This window comes from Lissotriton vulgaris, chromosome 7, assembly GCF_964263255.1.
Source record: "Lissotriton vulgaris chromosome 7, aLisVul1.2, whole genome shotgun sequence".
Lineage (NCBI taxonomy): Eukaryota > Metazoa > Chordata > Amphibia > Caudata > Salamandridae > Lissotriton > Lissotriton vulgaris.
Genome location: NC_141695.1, coordinates 1,111,735,423 through 1,111,757,503, shown reverse-complemented (window position 1 = coordinate 1,111,757,503; position 22,081 = coordinate 1,111,735,423). Strand labels below are relative to the sequence as shown.

Below are 22,081 nucleotides of genomic sequence, written 5' to 3'. Positions count from 1 at the left end.
GCTTCCTACTTTAAAGACATAGGGACCCCACAGAGACAGCTTCTGTGGGACGGAAAGCCCCGTATCGTGTTCACTAAACTTACTCTTCCTTGGTACGATGGAGAGATAGGTCTACCAGACCTACATAAATATTATTGGGTCTCGCACTTGGCCGCGGTGAATCACGCTATTTACGGTTCCCCCAGGGACCCGGGATACGCCATGGACCGCTGGCAAGTGCCAGGGGGTGACTTTACAAGAGAGCTCTATGCCAAGCCTTGTTGATTCCCCCTAGCGGGACCCACGGCACATGCTGTTCAGGTGTGGCATGCGACTAACAGATGTCTGAACTGGGAGAGGAGGCTTACCCGCACTGTGGAGTTCGGAGAAACTGGGCAGTCTGTGGAAGTCTAAAGGCTTCGATAAATGGGACCTCATTGGGATCACACAGATTAAAGATGTCTGGGGGGGGGCACGGTCCACACATTCCAGTCTCAGCAGCAATAACACCTTCACGACCAGGAACACTACTGCTACCTTCAGATTAGTCATGCACTGCTCACACATATTCCCAAAGATACATCGCTTCCCGACGACTCCCCCCTTGAAGACAGGGTGTTGGATGGTCACCTCCCTGAGAAGACCATCCATTTAATATATAGGAAACTCATAAATAATATGGAGGATCCACTGGCACTTATTAAAGCGCGCTGGAATGAGGATGGGCTGGAATTCGATGAGGAGGACTGGTGGGAGGCGGTTCCTCTCCACGGGTGGTGGCGATACAGATGTGGCTCAGGCTGGTGCAATTAAAATTTTTACAAAGGTCATATGTTACGGGCCGAGTCTGATCCGTATGGGCCATTCGGAGGGTCGGGAGTGCAGTAGGGGATGCGGGGAACTTGGAACGTTTATGCATATTTTGTGGCACTGCACAGTGGTGCAGACATACTGGGAGAAGATCCATGATAAGATGCGGGAGGTCCTGGGATTAGAGATAAGGCCGGAGGCCTGCAGGTGTATCCTAAATGTCTGGGAGTCCACAGATCTGAATACGCACAGAAAGCAGTGGACGACATTAGCATGCATGATAGCGAAGCGTAATCTTGCTCAACTGTGGGGAACAAGGCAGTCGCCCCGAGTAGAGAAATGGGCGGAGGATTTGGATTGGTGCATGTTTAGAGAACGCTCAGTATATGCGGCTAGGGTGTGTCCTGCAATGTGGGGGAGAGTGTGGGAGGGTTGGAATCACTACCGTGGAGATATCTGTGAGCCCCCGATACGCCAAGATGACGAAGAGGTGCAAGAGTCCCCTTGATCCACTTTCACTATTCTGTATTGTTTCTTCTGATGTATGGAAAGTAATGATGAAACCTGCAACAGTTTAAATTGTCACCGGATGTTCATTTATTGTTGATGTTTTAATAAAAAGATTTTCAACAAAAAAAAAAAAACACAGTATGCTGTCACCACTGCTCCATGATTTTTTTTCAGGACACTGACAGTAGTCCTGTGCCCTAGAGACACACTTGATGCTCCCCTCCTGACCACTGAGCCATGCTCTCGGTCTTACAACATTTCATACAACCTATGCCTCAAGCATATGCGCATGACTGTCATGTGCACTGAGCACAAAAAAATAGAAGTATACCAGTGAAAACTTCAGTTATAATCCTCAGCGCAGGGGGCACTTCGGAAAACCCATCCAGGGGACATTCCAGTCAGAAACCGTCACAGTTTGTCTGTATGTCTCACAGGGTTCTTTGTTTTTCCGTTAAATTATGATACCAGGAATGGAATTCATGGAGGTAGTACAGCTAACAGTTTCCTCATTCGTGGCATAACATTAGTTGTTCATTGTTGGGCGTGGCCCATTCTGCAGGGTCACCACTAAACTTTTTGCCTTCACTACTCTGTTTTTAGCTGGATTCATTTATTTTGGCCTTAGGACTCTGTGCATGTTACCACTGCTAAAGTGCTTGTGTGATCTCCTTGAAATGATGGAGAATTGGCTTCTACTCAATTGGCATATTTAATTTACTTGTAAGTCCCTTGTAAAGTGGAACTACCTGTGCCCCAGACCTGCACATAAAATGCTACTTGTGAGCCTGCAGCACAGATTGTGCCACCCACTTAAGTAGCACTCTAAACATGGCTCAGGCCTGCCATTGCCGAGCCTGTGTGTGCAGTTTTAAACTGCTATGTCGACCTGGCAAAGTAAACGTTTTGGAAGGCCCAAACCTTCCTTGTTAATACATGTAAGTCACCCCCAAGGTAGGCCATGGACAGCCCAGAGAGCATGGTTCAATGTATTAAAAAAGTAGGACATATACTCTAGTGAAAAACTCTCAAATGTGTTTTTCACTACTGCAAAGCCTACCTCTCTTGTAGGATAACATTGGAGTTACCTTATCACATTTTATAAGTGTCATTTCCAAATAGAAATATGTAACTGTTCATGTTTGGCATCTCTGGAATTACATTTAAAATCCTAACTTATGGTGAAGTCGGATTTTAGATTACAATTCAGAAAATGACACTTTTAAGAAAGTTGCCATTTTCTTGCCTTAGCAATTTGGGACCTGCTGCCTGTCTCTGGATCACATGACTATGACTGGGTGGCAGTTCGGCTTTGTGTATTGCCCCTCGACAGCCACACACAATGGGGCTGGATGAGCCACCACTGGCAGGATGGGTGGGAGGGGGTGGACCCAGCCTCACTTACACTTGAATAGGATGTGTCCTATCTCCACACAAAGGGCTGCATATAGCCTGTGGTTAGTCTGGAGCTAGGGCATCTGTGCACTTCAAAGGCATGCCACAGTACATTTCTGGACCTGTGGATACTCCACCAGGAAGGACTGATGTGCTGCTAAAGGGATTACGACTCTACTGTACTGCTGCTCTGAAAGTATTTCTGCCCTGCTGCACTCTTGCATGGGGAGGAAGAACTGGATCTGCAACCTCATCTTGAACCGAAGACACCATAGTGACTCCAAGCGCTAGTCTGCTTGCCCCCTAATCTGAGCCTCAGGGACATATATCCCTACCTCTCAATCGTTTCATTTGTCAGCAGATTGTGGAGAGATTTAAGAGAGTATCAGTGGTCTTTTTTGCAGCTCCGGAGAACTTCCTTCCCAGGTTTTGAAGTCAGGTTTCAATTCCAAGGGGATGGGTGGTGGGTGCTCTCTCTCTGCTAATGCGGAGAGGTCACCCGTATGCCTTTCCTCAGATTCCATTAATTCTAAAGGAGTTACAAAAGTTTCAGAAAGACCAAGCAAAATTCTTGCTGATAGGAACATAGTAACCGGAAGGCCTGCAATACTCTGTTCTTCGTCTTACCTCCAAGTCCCAATGGGTTGTTCAGTCAGCCACTCTTATCTCATAGCAACCCTTCTTCCAGATTTTGCAACTGCGATTGTGGCAATTGAAAGATCCTCTTTGCAGGCACAGAACTGCTTCTCTAAAGTCCCCTCCACTATCTTGTATTCAACAATCAAAACATTCCATAATTCGTAAGCCATTTTCGCTGCCACTGGTATATTTTGATTGCCAGTGCATATCCAAAGAGATTCCTTCTTCCTGTGATCTAGCTAGAGTATTGGATTTCTTAAGCAGGGGTTCTGTATTGAGTCTAGCAGGGTCTACCGTTCAAGGCCAATGAGCAGCAATGCAAGAATTCAGAGGGGTGAAGATGCAGTTAATTTCTAATCTAACTTCTAAATTTTTGTCTTTTGCCAAAAGAACAACTGTGCATGGTCCGTTTTCCTTCTTTGGATCTTCCATTGGTATTGAAAGCCTCACAATTGTCCCTGTGTTTGAACCATTAGATTCAGTAGACCTCCGCTATCTTCCATATAAGGCCTTTTTGTGACTTGTTAGGGAGGGGAATTTGGAAATAGGGGCTTTTATGTACCGAACGATTTTATCACTTCTTGCTAGATAAGGTCCTTCTTTCATTACAAAGATCCCTCTTTCGACTCATCCCAGGAGTTGGCATTACAGATTTTTCACCTTCTTCAGGGCTGCAAGAGGGAGTGTATTTGCATTCCCTAGTCACCAAGCTCTTTCCAACTACATTGCTAGAACAGCTTCCTTTTGGGAGGTTGACTGTTTTTCACTTTTAGCATTCTAGATGAGATCTACCTCCGTCTTCTACTCTCATTAGACGGCTCAGATAAAAGAACAATTCTGCTGGCTTACAAGAAACCAGTAAATACTTTTTTAGTCCAGTTGCAGGAAGAGGACCAAAGAGGCATCAACTTCTTGAACAACTTTCAATGAAGGACATATGCTTGTCTGGCACTTGGGCAAATCCACATACTTGTACGACTTACTATAGTCTCCAGGTATGGGATGATTCATCTAAAGACTTTGGTTCATTTGCACTGGACTCTGCCATAGGTCATGATGTTTAATATTAATTTCTGTAAATTAAAAACATAAGACACTGGGTGTGTTCCATGTTTTATTTATGTGCTTGTAGCACAGAATCTTTCTGCCTGGGTAGAATGTCATTCCGTAAGGACTGGGACGAGGAAGATGAACGAGGAGGGAAGGGCCTGATTACCTGGCAATAATCTGTATTACTCGAGAGTTCTGGTGTTCCTTGTCCCAGTTCTAGTTTCCGACCAATCCTACTCAAATTAGCAAATCATGATAGACCAGCTTCTTATTTGGATTTTTAGCATCAATATTACATGAAGTGGGCAAGAGGTATTTCTTCTATTTCTGGAGGGGGATAACGTCTCTGGTGGACAACAGATGCATTGCTTGACAGTGTTTAAAGAAACTTACTTGGAGGCAAAAACGTCTGGAAGAGAAACTATTAACTCATTCAGTAAGTGCTGTGGCGAGAAAGATCAGCAATCAAAGTAATGACAATTACCAATAAGTAACCAGCCAAGTATATCAGGTCGCCACAGATATAGGCTTGGTAGACTTGGAGAGGCTGCACCGAAAACAGATAGACATACAATGAATGATGTAAAATATAAACAATACCTTTGGATCATGAACAAATGTGTTTCCTTTGGTGCCTGGAGGGAAATCCCCAGTCGTAACATACTTGAGACATTCAATTATAGTCTGCAGAAATTAGGAGAAAAATGGGTTGTGAGTATTTACTATACCTTTTTAAAAACAAATTCACATGCACAGTGGGTGTTCACTCGAATGTACAATATTATATAACATTAGCATTACAATGGCCTTCGTCCTACATCTCTGATGTTACTAGAATGAATAGTATGAATGGCACCCTGAATGAACCATGTCATCAGCACCTTAAGCTGCAGGTGTGCTATATTTATCTCTATATTACCAATCCACATTAAAGTGGTTAGCCAGGATTGTGTATCTCGAGCAACAAGACAACAACAAATACAATATTTAAGAATTTTTCATCAGTCACTTGCATGAGTACATGGTGATACGGACTCGTCAGCATTTTTCTAGAGATGTATCAATTTATGTAGATAGATCAGTGTTGTTTTTAAAGTTTTTGGGAAGCTCGTGAGAGTAGAAGATTTGTCCACGGTATGCATTCATTTTCGTTGTTTTAAAGAGAGTAAACATTGTTCCAGGACTTTACAGGGCTTAACTCATAGGTACACACAAAAAAAAATGCAGAAACTAAAAGTACATGCAAATTACAACATAGTATTGCTCTAACAAGGATAAGTACAGATCAGTAAAGAGAGCTTGTAAACATCGTTTCAAAGTCAGTATAGGTCAGTAAATGGAGCTTGCAAACATTTTAGCAAGGTCATATGCATTGCTTTCATATAGAAATAAGGCTTAGCCTAAGGATGCAATGCAGAGTACAGAGTGAACAAGGCCACAATATATGGTAGCTGGTTCAGGACAAACAAAGAATAACACCCCTAGAAGATGGGTCTCTACTTGGCAGAGGTATGCACCCTGTGAAGTAGGGACCCCATTCCTACTGAGGGTTAGTCACAACACAACCTACATTATCCTGTGCTAACCCAGTCGTAGCTTGGCACAGAGCAAGCAGGCTAAACGTAGAAGGCAATGCGTAAAGTATTTGTGCAATAACTCATTCAGTAACACAGTGGAAACATCACAAAAAAACTCCATAACAGTTTAGAAAAAGAGAGAATATTTATTGGAGTAAAAAGAGACCAAAACTACAAAAATCCAAAATGTAGAAGCTGAATGTTGAAGAAATAAATGCTCTAAAGTGCTTAGAAGCAAGTAACACTAAAAAGGTTACTTTAGGTTGCGCTGGAAAGGGCCAAAGGTAAAGTTTGGGCCGACCGTGATGGAGCGCCGGCCGGCTGCAGGCCCCACGCTTGCCACAGTGAACAAAGTTTTTTCAGAATCCAAGTAGCAAGATGCGTGGATATTCTCCACGCAGTGAAGTCAACGCGTTTGTTCGGAAGACGAGTGCTGGAGCTGAGAGGCGCCAAGCGATGTGCCGGTTTCTGCCAAGCAATCCAATGAGTCGATCAATGAAGGCAAAATGCTAGATCTGAAGCAATGCAGCGATTTTACTCCTACAACCAGGTCGATGCACCTCTTATTTGTTGCAAGTCTCTGGGTCACTTCCAGTGAGCCAGGCACAGTAACAAGGGTAGAGACATTGACATTCCTGAGTCTCAAGCAATAGGAGGAAAGCTAACAAGCCCTTGGAAATCACTTGGAAGAAGGCATAATCCAGCTCCCCTTCAGCAGATTCAGAGAGCAGCAGGGCAACAAGAAGAAATACAGGCCTTCAAGATCAGCAGCTGAGTTGAGTCCTTAGAGCAGTGCAGCAGTTCTTATGACAGAGGTTCAAGTGCAGGTCCAGAAGTGTCGGAGTTGTGTGGGTCAGGGTCCCAGTACTTATACCCAAAAGTGCCTTTGAAGTGGAGGTGACATTAAAGGCTGGCCTCTGAAGTGCACACAATCCTTTCAGCCCAGTCCTGTCTGCCAGGTTAACCCTGAGGGTACAGCAGTGATGTATGTGTGGACAGGACACTACCTATTAGAGTGTAAGTGTCAGCTGCTCCTATTTCTCCCTGCTCAGGAAGACCTATCAGAATGCCGATGAGTATTCAGAATGCAGATTAGCCTCATCTTCTTGTTTGTGGCTGTCTAGAGAGAATGCACAAAGTGTAGCTGTCACCTAACCCAGAAGTGTGATGGAGACAACTTCACTAGTAAAGAGGACTTATCAATACCATTTCAAACACATAAAACATGAAAAAGCTTACCTTCTCTGGTGAGGAATTACAGCTTAAAAGTGTATCAAGGAATTCTCAATCGTAGCCTGTGAGAGGAGTAGGCCTCACAGCGATGAAAAACCGAAATAGGCTGTTTGTCACTACCAGGACATGTTAAACATAAACGTATATGTCCTACCCTTTACTTACATAGTACCCTGCCCTCAGGGTTACCAAGGGCCTTCATTAGGGGAGACTAGCATGTAATAAAACAGGAGTTTAAGGCTTGGCAAGTAGTTTTAAATGCCAAGTCGAAGTGGCAGTAAACTGCACACACAGGCTCTGTAGTGGCAGCCCTGAGACAGGTTTGAAAAGCTCATTGTGTGGGTGGCAGAATCAGTGCTGCAGACCCACTAGTAGCATTTAATTTACAGGCACTGGGTATAGAGTGTATTACTTTACATGGGACATACAGGTAAATGAAATATAGCAAACAGGTGAAAGTCAATCATAACATGTTTACATGTTTAAGGGAGAGAGCACATGCAATTGATCACTGGTTAGCAATGGCAAAGTGCTCATAGTCCTAAAACCAGCAAAACAGAGGTCAGAAAATTGGAGGGAGACAGGAAAATAGTTGGGGGAAGACCATTCTAAGGCTGTCAGGTCGAACAATGTGCAAGTGTTAAAACTGAGAGGCAGCAAGAGTGTGGAAAGAGAGACTAGTTGCTAAACCTTAAGAATCAGGGGAGCAGAGAGAAGATTAAAGCCACCAAAATGAGGTGGAAGAGAAGGCGTTTTATAACCTTCTTAAATATTACATGAGAGGTGTTGGTACTAAAATGTGGAAGAGTGAGATATAGTTTTTTTATGTCATGGGTTCAAGTAAAAGGAACTGCATGTTAGGTAGGGGTCACTGCTCACTAGATAATTTCAGGTTTTTTGACAAGTAGAGTGGAGTGGATCTATGTAAGGCTTTATGAGTGATGCATTAAGTTGTGTACAGATGTCTAGCTTCAAGGAGCATACAGTTACACGTGCACCACTTATAATACAAGAGTGATGTGGTCAGGTTTCAGGGATTCTCTTGAAAAGGGCACAGCCGCATGAAACACTGCTCTTAGCAGTTTATAATGCATTTTATGTTGTTCAGTTAAGAGAGAACTGCCATAATCAAGTCATGAGAGATCAACCACCTACAGTGTTCTCGAAAGAAATTGCTCCCTATTGGTCACACCACTGATTTGGAGGTTTAGCTTTTGTTCAGAATGAAACCCCATACATTTGTCATTCTCAATGATAATGGGTTACAATCAAAGCTGTAGCAGGAGTTTTTCAAAGAGCACATTAGTTCATTGTACTAAACAGGAGAAACCTAAGTTTTCCTTTTTTCCGCCGCAACATCGTTTGAATTCAATGGTTATTTGTCATAATTCTTGCCCAATCTAGAGATTTGGTAAAACATGTAAATAGCACTGTTGTGATGGGATGTATTTTGCATGGTAAATGAAAGTGTACTCATTGCCTGAGTGACCGAAATAAATGAGAACATGTTCTCCTGACTTTTCTTTGGCACAGCTAACATGCAAATATTTCATGCACACTGAGGCCTTGGCCTATCCAGGACGATTCTGAGATCCAAAACCTGTTCTGTGACCTGGAGAGGGGGGTGGGGACACAAAACATACTCTTTAAATCCACATGGAACTACTATTCACACACTAAGTTCCTGACATAAAGCAGTAGTGGCAAAATACTGTTTTTTGGATTACAGTATTGGACATACCTTTCTCACTAGATCAGAGAAAGTGTGGCACCTACAGGCCCAACGTCTGTAAAGTTCTGCTTACATATTACACCCAGACCCTGGAAATGACATCCTGTATGCATCTTGAATACGTGTGTGAAGCACAGATGGTAACTGGGCTGTGTTGTATTGAGACTGTATTGTTGTTGAGAATAAAAGGATCCATTTTGCATTGCCCTGGGTTTTACATGGTAGAAGATGAAGGTAGGAAAACAGCTTCCCAAGACAGTGCATGTGTATTGCCTACATATCTGAAACCCAAGAGAGGAGCTCTAGACAATGAAGAATGGGCGATTAGACAAGGCTGCATTTAAAACGCCTATGATGACCATTTAGCAGAGGATTACAGATTGGTCCTTTCTCAGCACTGCCATATGGTAAATGGGAGGGGGATGGGAGCGAGTCAGCAGTTTCTGTTGTTAGAAGGAGTGAACTTTCTAAGCAGGACCTGCTACTTTTGTCTCTCCCTGAGTGCTACTGCAGGAAGGCGAATGTTATGAGTGCATAGCCAGGTGCATAGGTTTCACACTTAATTGTGCTCATGCTACTATTGCTTGGAGTCAGAATAATCAACATTTGCAGTTATAGCCATAAACTTACACAATGATTGTCTGCACAGTAGCCAAAAATACAATTTGATAATGAACTACCTCAAACCAGTTCTTTGACATTGGACAATGGATCGACATTTCCTTTAAAAAAAATCAAAAATCTAAATATAGGTGGGACACCAACCATGCCGCTTTATACCAGTTTCAAGTTCAAGGCCACACAAAAAGTCAAGAAAGGGAGTGCTCTACAGGGTACTCTAAGCGATACTGTGTTCAAGGCCTGGTGTCTGTCTGACAGCCAAACTCCCAAAGATCATGGGACATTGTGTGACGTCTGCACAACTTGCTGGAGTGATGTGGGTCTGTCCAGCACATAGAAGTCTGCCTACTCAGGGAGTAAAGAGGAGTGTATGATGTAGGACAGTCATCCTTTTTGCCCCGATCACCCCCATTTTTTGACTAATTCTGGTGGTTACTGACTCTAAAAGAGCCCCGGGCTCTGCTAACCAGGCCCAGTGCTCTGTCATTAAAAGGTATATGGTAATTGCTGTAATTACAATTGGTCAATCAACCTACATGCAAGTCCCTTGCATATGGTAGGGCATGAAGGTTTAGAGACTCCAGTAAACTTAATACACTTAAGTGAACACTGCTGTGGTGTCTGGTGTCATTTTAAAGCCAGCCCTGCCTTATGCTGGTTTTCATTAAAACTGTGGCCAAATTCGACTTTGAAATTAAAAGTACTTTGAAAGTCCAAAACTAACTTTTTATTACATATAAGTCACCCCCACGGTCTGCCCTAGGTGCCCCAAAGGTAGGGTGCATGGTTATAAAAGCAGGGACATTATAAAATATGTTTTATATGCCACAGTGAGGGAAAGCAGCCCAAATTGTGTTCCCCATTGTAGTGCTGCTATCTCCATAGGCTAACATAGGACGGCTTTATTAAACTTTCAGTGAAGTCCAGCTTTTTACAACAGTGAACTAGCTACATAATTCAAGATATCAAAATATTAGTGACAATAAATCCAATTGTTGTAGGATAGTAGTATTAGAACTTCCTTTCCTCGAGATGCCTAAAACAGCCCTGTAGCAGCCTCTACTGATACTGGAAGACTGCAGACCTTTTCAATACTCCAATATATTTTCTGGATGACTGTGATGTAAATCATTGAAACGCCGCCGAACCCCAGGGATGTCGGCTATAGGGCCGTGTATTGAATGTACTGTTTACGGAAACCGAAACTGATGCAGCCGGCCCAGTGGGTTGTAGGCTAACGGCTGTGTTATTCTGAAATATATGCACTAAAGGTCGTTCAAAATATAAAAATAAAATTAAAAAAAGAAGAGATTGGTCTACAAAGAAAGTTAACCAGGTTCAATAAATACTGTCAATTTAAAAACGTGTTGTTAATATGGATAAGACAAAGATCTTATGTTTTGGTTGAAGTGAAATAGGGTTCACATGGTTTTTGGGCACCACGAAGATGGAAAAGGTAGCAGACTATAGGTACCTAGGGATGTGGTTCGAGAGAAGCCTGAAATGGCACACTCATCTCGACGCACTAAAGCGGAGGACATCAGCATTGGTCAAGGGATTAAAAAGTTTCAACTGTGCTTATGGCAAAATGTCCAATAGACTGGTCCTAAAAGCTTACTGGTCCTAAAAGCTTACTCAGCAATGGTACAACCTCAATTTTTATATGGTGCAGAATTGCTTTATCTGAGTGGCAAAAACGGATGGGACATTGAGGAGGGAAACACTCTGAAAAATCTATTTTCATTGCCCAAATCGTCAATGGTCCAGGCAGTGAGACTAGAATTGGAAACCACCTTATGGGGCATAACAGCTTGTATGGCCCTATTACGATTCTGGCACGCCTGGGAACGGGAGAAGATTATAAAATGTCACAATGGTGCTGAAATGAGATTGTAAAGAGTAAGCTAACGTGGGCAAAAGGGATCAGAGCTACCATCACTAAAGCGTGTCGCATGATAAAACTTACGCTGTCTCCCCAGACCCTCCAAATCAAGAACGACAAGAGGGAACTTAGGGTCCTGGGAAAAGAAATCTCTCAAGCACACGACTAAGACTACTTCTCAAGGAAAAGCTCTGTTCTGTTCATTTCATAGCTTCAGCGTGGCAAAATGAACAACATTTGCCTTATATGGACAGGCTACCTAGTAATCAGCTAAGAAGAGAAGTGCTAAGGTTAAGAATTGGGTAAACCCATGTTATGCGAAAAAAGGGGTAAAAAGACTTATGATAGACAGTGAGGGAAAATGCACTTGCACTTTGGGAACAACATGTGATATCCTACATATACTTTTGGATTGCCAGATAGTTTTAGAGATACGAAGAGAGTTTTTATGTGCGAGTACGATATTAAAAACAGGGCTCAAGCAGTAAACCTCCTAACAGAAATGATTAATTTAGACATAGCTTGTGCCATAGGGAAGTTCACACAAAAAGTTTTGTATTTCCCACATGTGATTAGAATTGAGATGCCTATTTTATAGTTTTATGTTGCCTATATGTTATGAATTGTTGAAAAGAATGCGGAGTGTCATATATGAAGTTTTATGAGGTTAAATAATGACTTGTGATTTTAGAAGTTTTTTATGTCGTTTTGGACCATTGGTCTAAATAAACTTGTATTGAAATTGAATTGAAATTGACTGAGTCCTAACTTTTTTCCAAAGTTCTGGCAAAGTTTCTCTTGGCCAGTCCAGAAGCTCACAGCCTCTCAGGGCAGGCTTTTACGTACCAGGTCTCTTTCCAGTCAGGTCTCTTGGAAGGTCCAGTCTTTCATAGTCAGCTTGGCCCTCTTGGAATCAGAGTCCTTCTGTCATTGAAGCTGGACCCTTGGAGATTCCTATTCTTCCAGCAGGTCTGAGGTCCAAGAATGTCATGAGGAAGTAGAGGTGCCATATTTATCTTGCACACTAGCCAGTAATTGGAGAAATTCTACCATCTACTCCAAAATATTGTCTAGCAGTTCTCCCACGTCCTTTCATAGTACTTCCTCTTTACCTCCCTGTACAATTACCCAGAGGCCCCTGTTTCAAGATGCCCAGAGGCCCTGTTTCAAGATGGCAAGATGCATCTGTCACCAGGCATGCCTGGCTGCATTTACAACGCTACACCACTGTTTAGATTAGCTCTCCTCCCACCTGATAGGGGGTACAACTGGTTTTCTCTTCAACTGTGACTGGAGCCAGGCTGTGTAGTTCTAGAAATTAACAGAAGAAGCCCTCCTTGGCATTTTCCAGACAAAAAAAAGGCAGTCCTAAAGCTGACCTTTGTTGTGTCAGCTGTTCCTGTCCACTCCCAGTTAGCTAATCCCTGCAGAGTGGTCAGCAATTAACACCCATCAGCCCTTCATGCCACTGTCCTCTGAACCAAGATCGTTAACTCTCCAAGACAAATAAGTGTTTTCTAAGTCTAGAGGTAAGATAAATGGCACAACTAGTATGAGGTCAGGTCTGGCTCACACAACCTGAAACACATTTTCATAAAGTTGCTTTCTGTTTATGTTATCAAATGAATGATTTCCTCCGTAAATAAGGGTTTAAAAACCAAGCAGAAATACCTTTTAAACATCTTCTAGCCTTTTCCTAAGTGGAGATCAGAAATTAAGTTTTAAATTCAGTCTAAGCTCCCATGACAACAAAAAAAGTCTACAAGGTCTACACCATGCAATAGCTTTTACTTTATGTCACTGGGAGGGTATACCAACCCCAAAATGTAGTGTGCCCTATATTTGTATATTAGCACCCTGCCATTTTGGGCTTACAAAACACACTTTTAGGGTGACTTATGAATACACAAAAATAGCATTTTCTTACATGGCAGAGGCTATTTTACCTGCCATGTGTCAGTCACTGCAGCCCAGTCAGAGAACTGCAGTGCTCCTGGCAGACGTTATTTTTTGTTATATATTTTTATGGCGCAAATACACACTGCAGCCCACATATGACATTTAATTTTCCCTGGCAAAGATAAATTTTAGGATGTAACACACAAATGAGAGGTGGCTATGCTGTAATGTCCGCACAATCTAAGCTTGTACAAACGTTTCAGAGAACTCAATGTGAAAACCAAACAATAAGGTGAGGTTTGGTGTTCCCTTGGTATGAGACCCTGCCACCAGGGGTGCAAAGGCCAGAACAGGAGATTCCCCATTCAGCGTACAATTATTCAAGGACAATTCCGAAGCACTCAGATAAGTCCACAGCAATGTAAATCTGTTCAATAAAGTGATATGGCTAGGCTGTGATTGACCTTCGTGTGATTCATTTCTTCCACAATGTTGCACATTCTTTGCATCAATTCTTGATATCTAAATTCAAACAGGCACCTAAATGTGTTTCGTCACAGAGAGTTTGGTTAAAATAAGTGGTGAAATGGAAAAGATGAAGAGTGAGCACGCCTCAGCATGGTGTCTCACAGTAAAAATCAGGAAACAAGGGGGGCTTGGGGGAGGGAGCCGACCGAAGGGAGGTCTCCTCCCCCGGGCGGTTTGGGAGGGCTGCGAGGGGTTATTTCCAGAAGTTGCCAGAATGTTCTAGTCTTTGGGCTGGTCTAGTAGGACCAGCCAGCCCAAGTATAAATTCCTCCTTTCCCGCTATCCGCCACCATTTTAGGTTTGGTGACCTGGTGGCTAGGTGCTTTAACTTTTTGTGACAGTATCTTGTGTGTGTGCGTTTCTTTTTCATTCTTTGCCGGTAGCGATATTACTTCGAGCTTAGTAATGGAAGACGCACGAGTTCTTGAAGCGATGCGCTTATTGGCTGATGCCGGTCGATTGGATTTGCTCGCGGGAGGTGGACAGGCTAGGCCCCAACGCCAGGCCTCCGCCGGTGTAGTGGCCGCAGTAATGGCATGTTCGTCGCCGAAGAGGAGACGGCCGAGTCAGGTAAGCGAGAGGGGCCGCTCCCGGTCTAGGAAGCCGGCCCCGCAACGGTCGACTCGGGGGGAGCCCGGTGCTTCGGAGGCTCCGGAGGCCCCGGGTATGTTGAGTGGGGGGAAGGGTGTGCCTTCACAAGCCCCGTCGCTTCAACTGCAGGTTGCTTCTGGAACAGGGGATTTTCCGTTAATGGCGGGACGGGGGCAGGGGTCGAAAAAAGGGGGCAGGAGTGGACGGGGAGGCAGCAAGAAACGCTCCGCCTCGGATCCGCTGCTTGAGCGGCGGGGTCAGTCTGCGGAAGGTGCCCCTGTGCGCGGAGGTCGTAGGGGTTCGGTGCAATTTGTGTTTCAGGACTCCGTCCGGGACCAGGTTGCCCTTGGGGCCCAGGAGGACATTTTGGTTGTTAGTGAAACTCAGTTCGCCCCTGAAGATGGTCAACGGTTGTTAACTCCTTTAGGTCGTATTCCGCTCAATGTTCGGGTTGGGGAGGGCCATGAGGGGGGTTTAATGGGGCCCAGGACTGTTTTATCATCTGGTGTACAGGTTGTGGCTCAAGAGGCTGACGCGGGAGCGGGTGAGTTTGGAGGTAATGTGGGGAGTCCTTTATTGTTTTCGACACCGGGCTCGTCGACTGGCGAAGTGGTTTCTGGGGGCGGTGGCTCTCGAGGTGAGGGTGAATGGGCCCAAATGGGCGTAAATGTTTCGTTTGGTGGTGCGATTACTGGTTTGGAGCAGGGTGAAGGTTTTCGATCTGACGGTGGGGGTGTTCCATTTCTGAGTGGTGGGCCTTTTCAATCGGGATTACAGAATCGTCAGACTGCTTTTGGTGTAGGTTCTGCAGTTTTTGGCACGGCTGGAAGGGGTATGGGTGGTTTTCCGGCTCCTGGGGCCTTGAATGCGGCGGGGGTTAGCTTCCAGGGCACTTTGTTAGGCCCGGATAGAGGTTTTGGTCAGGTGAGTGGCGGGCCTATGCAAGGACCCAGGAGTACAGCTCCGCACTTATCTGGGGCCTCTGGGGGTCCGTATTTCATGTGTGGTTCTCCAGGCTGGGAACATTTTGGCGCGGCGGGCCTGGCACACCGTACTTTTCAGAGGGATTCAGCAGGCCAGGACTCAGTCCCTAGAGCGGTTAGTCGCGCTTCTTTTTCGGCACCTGATAATTTGGATCATAGTGACGACGAGGAGGTGGTAGGTGGTTCTCCGATTCAGGTGGTTCCTTTGAGGCATGACGCGCGAGGCCGTTCTTTGGAGAGAGGTCAGAGGAGGGCTGTTGATTCTACTCGGAGGGAGAATGTGTATGGTTGGTCTGTGGATGGTAGGAACCCTAGCACACCAGTCCAAACTTTTTCTTTTCAGGACGAGGTTAGGCGCGGTGTTCCAGACTTGGCAGGGCGCAGTCCAGTCCATTTTCGCCAAGGGGAAGTGAGGAGAGTGCCTAGCGCGGCCCTCTCTGTTCCACCGAGGGAGCCCGACGAGGCCAGCACACGAGGGTCTGGCGTGATCCCGCTGGCCCCAACGAGTAGCAGGTATAGGTGGCAGGCCTTGCCGGCGGCTATGGAGCAACAGAGTCAGCGCCCAGGGAGGTACAGGCGTGTACAGTCTGCTCCCCCACCTGGAGTTTCAAAATCTTTTAAATGTACAGTGATTGACACCGGGTTAGGTAAGACCCGTGGTGATGTGATGCATACTAGTGTGGACTCGGTGGTATTGGACTATGATGAGGAGAGTCCCGAGGAAGGTGAATTGCGGGATCTTGAGGGGGGGGGTGCCCTCTCATTCTTCTCATAGTGTTTTACAGGCTCCAGTGGTCCAGAGGCAACTGCAGGGGAGAAGAGAGCGCGGCCCATCGGGTAGGGCACCTCGGAGACCGGATGCATTGTCCTCGGCGCCACGGGCGGAGCCATCGAGAGCTGTATCTCTGTTACAAGGTGAGCAAACGGCCCCACAGGCCAGACCTGTTATGGTGTCTGTGGGTACCGGTGGTGAACTTGATGTGGTCATTACGGATGGCCGTTTGGTTAAAGGTCGTTATGTCAAAGACACTGCAGTGGGTACTGACGAACTGTTTATACCAAATAAAGGGGACAGTGGTATAGCTGGTGCTTCCAGCAAAGTTACACAACAAGGGGACTGTGGTATTATAGCTGGTGCTTCCAGCAAAGTTACACAACAAGGGGACAGTGGTGTTATAGCTGGTGCTTCCAGCAAAGTTACAGACAAAGTAGACAGTGGTGTTATGGCTGGTGCTTCCAGCAACGTTACAGAGACAATGGACAGTGGTGTTATGGCTGGTGCTTCCAGCAAAGTTACAGACAAAATGGACAGTGGTGTTATAGCTGGTGCTTCCAGCACTGTTAAAGAGCCAGTGGCTAGCAAAGAGTTGAAAATCAAAAAACTGCCATACATGGGGGTGACGAAGCCTCTGGGTGCTCATTTGATGCTTAGTACTAAGGAAAGAATTTGGAACGGTGAGTATGTGGAGCTCCTTAAGCTTCTCCATCGAGAAGTCCGGTCTAAGGAGGGCTCTAAAGAGGAAGAATTCGAGTTGGCTAAACGCCCTAAAGTACCTTTAAATATTGAAAATTGGACAGCTGCGTTTTTGATTTATGCCAGTGTGTATTGTGAAAAGTTCCCTGAGCGCAGCGTTTCCCTGTTTAAGTACATGGATGTGATTTGTAAAGCTCAGATCACCGGGGGTGGTTTTGCCTGGTCTCAATACGACGAGGAATTTAGGGCCAGGATGGCGTGGGACCCTGAGGCGAAGTGGGGTGAGCTCGATAATGATTTATGGCAACACACAATGGGGTCATCAGCTGGGGGGAAGACTGTGTTCACGGCCAGTGGTTTACCACTAGTGTATCGGCCCTTTCAGGGGAAGCCCACCCGGGGAGGGGTGGGGTCCAACACTAACACTCAATCAGGATCGGGTTTCTGTTGGGAATTCAATAGGGGTTCCTGTATTAGAGAGTACTGTAAATTCAGGCATGAGTGTTCAGGTTGCGGGAGGAAACACCCGTTATCCAAATGTTGGGACAACGAGCCTTCGGGCAGCCAACAGGGGAAACAGTCAGGATCAGGTAATTCCAACTCACGGGGTCGGGGATCCAGAGGTGCTAAGGGTTCTGGGGCCAAAGGCTCGTACTCCGGTTAAATTGGACAGGTTACGGATTGCCTTACAAGGTTATGACGATGAGTATGCAAAAATGAAGTTATTAGACGGTTTTCAGTTTGGTTTCCGACTGGGTTACCTAGGATCCCGGGAACGGAGATGGTCTGCCAATTTGAAATCGGCGTCGGAACACGCCGCAGTTGTCCAAGACAAACTTACTAAGGAGGTTCAGGAGGGTAGGATGGCTGGCCCGTTCACAGATTGGCCGTTACTCAATTTGATTGTTTCTCCAGTCGGTGTCGTTCCTAAGAAAGAGGCAGGTCAGTTCAGACTCATTCAACATTTATCATGGCCGGAAGGATCCTCAGTTAACGATTTTATTGACCCGGAGGTTGTGTCGGTCTCCTACTCTTCGGTTGATGTGGCCATGTCACTAGTTGTGACAGCGGGTGCAGCCGCTGAAATGGCCAAGTGTGACATCAAATCTGCCTTCCGCCTGTTGCCTGTCCACCCTGAGGATTGGTGCCTTCTTGGTATACAATTCGGAGGTAACTGGTATGTGGACAAAGCTCTGCCTATGGGCTGCTCAATATCATGTGCGCTGTTTGAATGTTTTAGCACTTTCTTACAGTGGTATTTTTCAAATCGGACTGGTCATTCCCTGGTGACACATTACCTTGACGACTTTTTCTTTGTTGGATCCCCGGGCTCCGCGGAGTGCCAGACAGCTCTGGACACATTCCATGGGCTCATGGAGGATCTCGGAGTTCCTTTAGCTCCGGAAAAGACAGTGGGCCCCAGTACGGTCCTTTCCTTCTTGGGTATCGAAATTGATTCTGTACTCATGTCTGCTCGCTTGCCTGAGGATAAAAGGAGCAACATGGTGCAACTGCTAGAGACAATGTTGGCCAAAAAGAAAGTGTTGGTGAAGGAGATTCAAGTGCTTTTGGGTCATTTGAATTTTGCTTGTAGGGTGGTGAGAGCAGGTAGGACTTTTTGTAGGAGACTAGGTAGGGCTTTAGCAGGACATCACTTGCCTCATCATCGTGTGCGTTTGTCTGCTGGTGTAAAGGAGGATTTGAGAATGTGGAAGTTCTTTTTGACCTCTTTCAATGGTGTCCCCTTGGTCAGAGACGTTGATTTCCAGTGGGACGTACAGATGTTTTCTGACGCGGCTGGCAGTGATGGTTTTGGCCTTTTCTGGAATGGCAGATGGTGTGCGGAACGTTGGCCGGATGAATGGTTGAATGGTGGTCGCAGCATCACTTTCTTGGAATTGTTCCCTCTTTTGGTGGCCTTGACACTGTGGGGGGAGGAATTGGCACACAAGAAGGTTTTGTTTCGTGTGGATAACATGGCTGTTGTGGAGATAGTGAACCGACAGTCTGCCAGAGACAAACAGGTGTTGAAACTGATGAGAGTTTTCGTTCTGGGTTGTTTGAAACACGACATTCATTTTCGTGCTTTACACATTCCTGGCGTGGACAATGACATTGCGGATGCTCTGTCTCGTTCACAGTGGGGGAGATTCCGTGGACTGGCGAGGGATGCAGACAGATCCCCGACTCCGATGCCGACTCATCTGTGGCGTGTAGGCGAGGTAGGGTCGTACAATTGGTGGTAGGTTCTTTATCTGTGTCCACACGTACTGCTTATTCCTTGGCCTGGAGGGAATTCTTGGACTCTGGAGCTGTCAGACGGGAGGATCTGTCGCAGCGGTCGGAGGATGTCGTTAATTTTATACTGGACCTCATGGATAAGGGCCTCACTAAAGTGACTATAGCGGGGAAACTAGCGGGTATTGCTTTTATGGGACAGTTGTTCTGGGGTTACACCCCGTCGGCAGGGGAAATAGGCAGGAGGATGCTTGAAGGATGGGCCAGGGAACAGGGGCATGTTGTTCGATCCAGGGCTCCATTATCCTGGCAAATACTGGCTAGGTTAATCACAGTCTTACCTTTGGTATGTTCAGATGATTTTGAGGCATGTGTCTTTTCCATGCTCATGGCGTTTATGTTTTTTGGAGCTTTTAGGGTCTCGGAGTTGTTGGGGACCAAGCATAAGGGTGGTTTACATTGGAGGGATGTTTTTTGTTATGATGAAGGTGTTCATGTCTGGTTATCCAGCTCCAAAACTGATCAAACGGGTAAAGGGAAAGGGGTTTGGTTACAAGCGCGCGACAAAAAGCTCACTTGCCCTTCATTGCTGGCGCGGCGCTGGCGTTCATTGTGTGGGGGCGGGGATGCAGCCCTCGTATTCCAACACATTAATGGTTCACCTGTCACATCTTATCAGTTACGGATGGTTTTACGTAAAGCCCTGCAACACATTGGGCTTGATAGTAGTTTATATGGTACTCATTCTTTTCGCATAGGTGCAGCCACGGAGGCCTTTCACAGAGGTTGGACGGAGAGGGATATTATGAGGTTGGGGCGATGGTCTTCTAATTGTTTCCGGCGCTATGTGCGGAGCCCGGCAGAAGAAGCGCAGGCGTTCTCAGCCTAGCCATGTGTTCTAATTGTGTTTTCTCTTTCAGGATCCGTTGCTGGACCTCGATCGCCAGTGGTAACGGTCTGGATAGTGGGGCATTCCTTCGTTAAATGGGCCAGAGTCCAGGCGGCACGGAGCTACTTTGGAGAACAACTTGGCTTTAATGATCGAATGTTTAATATTGTATGGAAGGGTAAAGGTGGGATGCTCTGGAGAGAGTTAATCCCTTGCTTAAACAGTAACATGGTGGGCGGTTTATGCCCGGATATTTTGGTAATTCATTTGGGTGAAAATGATCTTTGTGCCACGAAAGGGGTTGTCTTACTGCGTGCGATGAAACGGGATTTAGGCCTTATTAAGGAACTCTGGTCTGGGTGCCATGTGTTTTGGACAGAGTTGATACCGCGTAGGACATGGAGAGGGGCTGTGAACCCCAGGGCTGTGGATCGGGCGAGGAAGAAGGTGAATTCGGAGGTGTCTCGTTGCTGCAGGGGCCACGGTTTCAGCAGGATATCGCACAGGGACATTAAATTTGAGTCAGTAGAGTTTTTCCGGGATGACGGAGTACATTTGTCACGTGTGGGTATGGACCTTTATCTTTTAGAGCTTCGTGAGGTGTTAGCACGGGCTTTGGCCATGCAGCGTTGATTCCACTTATCTTTCCGTTCGCTACGCGGTTGGGGGGCAGAAAGGAAGGCGCCGTGTGTTTACCCCCCCCACTTGCCTACCTTTCTGGGTGGCGGGGTCTTGGTGTATCAGTTCGGTTTCAGGTAGATTGTTGGTTGTATTTTCGTTAGAATTTTCTTGGACTGGGGCCGGGGCAGGTTGGTCATGGTTTGACCGTTCAGTTTGGAAAAGGGGTATTCTGCAGGAGTGCAGGGTCAGGCAGGATCGATGATTACGGAGGACATGACAAATGTTAATTCAGTTGTGGTTTGATGAATAAAGTTTATTGGTGACGTATGTTTTATATATATGACGTAATGTTGATTGATGATGTAATGTTTTATTATGACGTAATGTATAATGATGTTATAATGTGTATTGATGTATTGTGGGGAGGGCCCAAATATGTTAGGGGTGGGGGTTGGGGGCCCGTTTGGTTAGTTATTTATTTATTTAGCGAGGTTTAGTTTTGTAAGGCGTTTGCCAAGGTTTGTATTTTGTAATGTGCACCTGTTTCCTAATAAAGCGGCCTTTTACACACACACAAACAATTTTTGGTCTACTTTTCTCTCACCCCTCGCCCTCCCTCCCAAGGGGGGCTTGGGGGAGGGAGCCGACCGAAGGGAGGTCTCCTCCCCCGGGCGGTTTGGGAGGGCTGCGAGGGGTTATTTCCAGAAGTTGCCAGAATGTTCTAGTCTTTGGGCTGGTCTAGTAGGACCAGCCAGCCCAAGTATAAATTCCTCCTTTCCCGCTATCCGCCACCATTTTAGGTTTGGTGACCTGGTGGCTAGGTGCTTTAACTTTTTGTCCCACCCTCCCTCCCTGTTTTCTGTAGAATTTTTCTTCCTCCTCGCTCCCCCGTTTTTTGCCCCCCTTTTTGGGGTTTTTCTCTCCTTTTTTAATAATTTTTCTTTTTCAAAAGGCTGTTTTTATGGGTTACCGGTGTGCAGGGGTTGTTTTCTTGTACTTGTATTTGTCGCTAGGAGCAGGTGCAGTGCGGGGTCTTGGTGTATCAGTTCGGTTTCAGGTAGATTGTTGGTTGTATTTTCGTTAGAATTTTCTTGGACTGGGGCCGGGGCAGGTTGGTCATGGTTTGACCGTTCAGTTTGGAAAAGGGGTATTCTGCAGGAGTGCAGGGTCAGGCAGGATCGATGATTACGGAGGACATGACAAATGTTAATTCAGTTGTGGTTTGATGAATAAAGTTTATTGGTGACGTATGTTTTATATATATGACGTAATGTTGATTGATGATGTAATGTTTTATTATGACGTAATGTATAATGATGTTATAATGTGTATTGATGTATTGTGGGGAGGGCCCAAATATGTTAGGGGTGGGGGTTGGGGGCCCGTTTGGTTAGTTATTTATTTATTTAGCGAGGTTTAGTTTTGTAAGG

At 45.7% G+C, this 22,081-nt stretch overlaps 1 protein-coding gene across 1 annotated transcript in view; it reads right to left on the bottom strand.

The window, feature by feature from the left end:
* Positions 1-22,081, bottom strand: part of RAD50 (RAD50 double strand break repair protein) — a 441,934-nt gene that overhangs the window by 403,695 nt on the left and 16,158 nt on the right. The window contains exon 3 of the mRNA XM_086931566.1: positions 4,984-5,067. Coding sequence (XP_086787692.1) covers positions 4,984-5,067 — 84 coding nt within the window. The remainder of the gene's footprint in view (positions 1-4,983; positions 5,068-22,081) is intronic.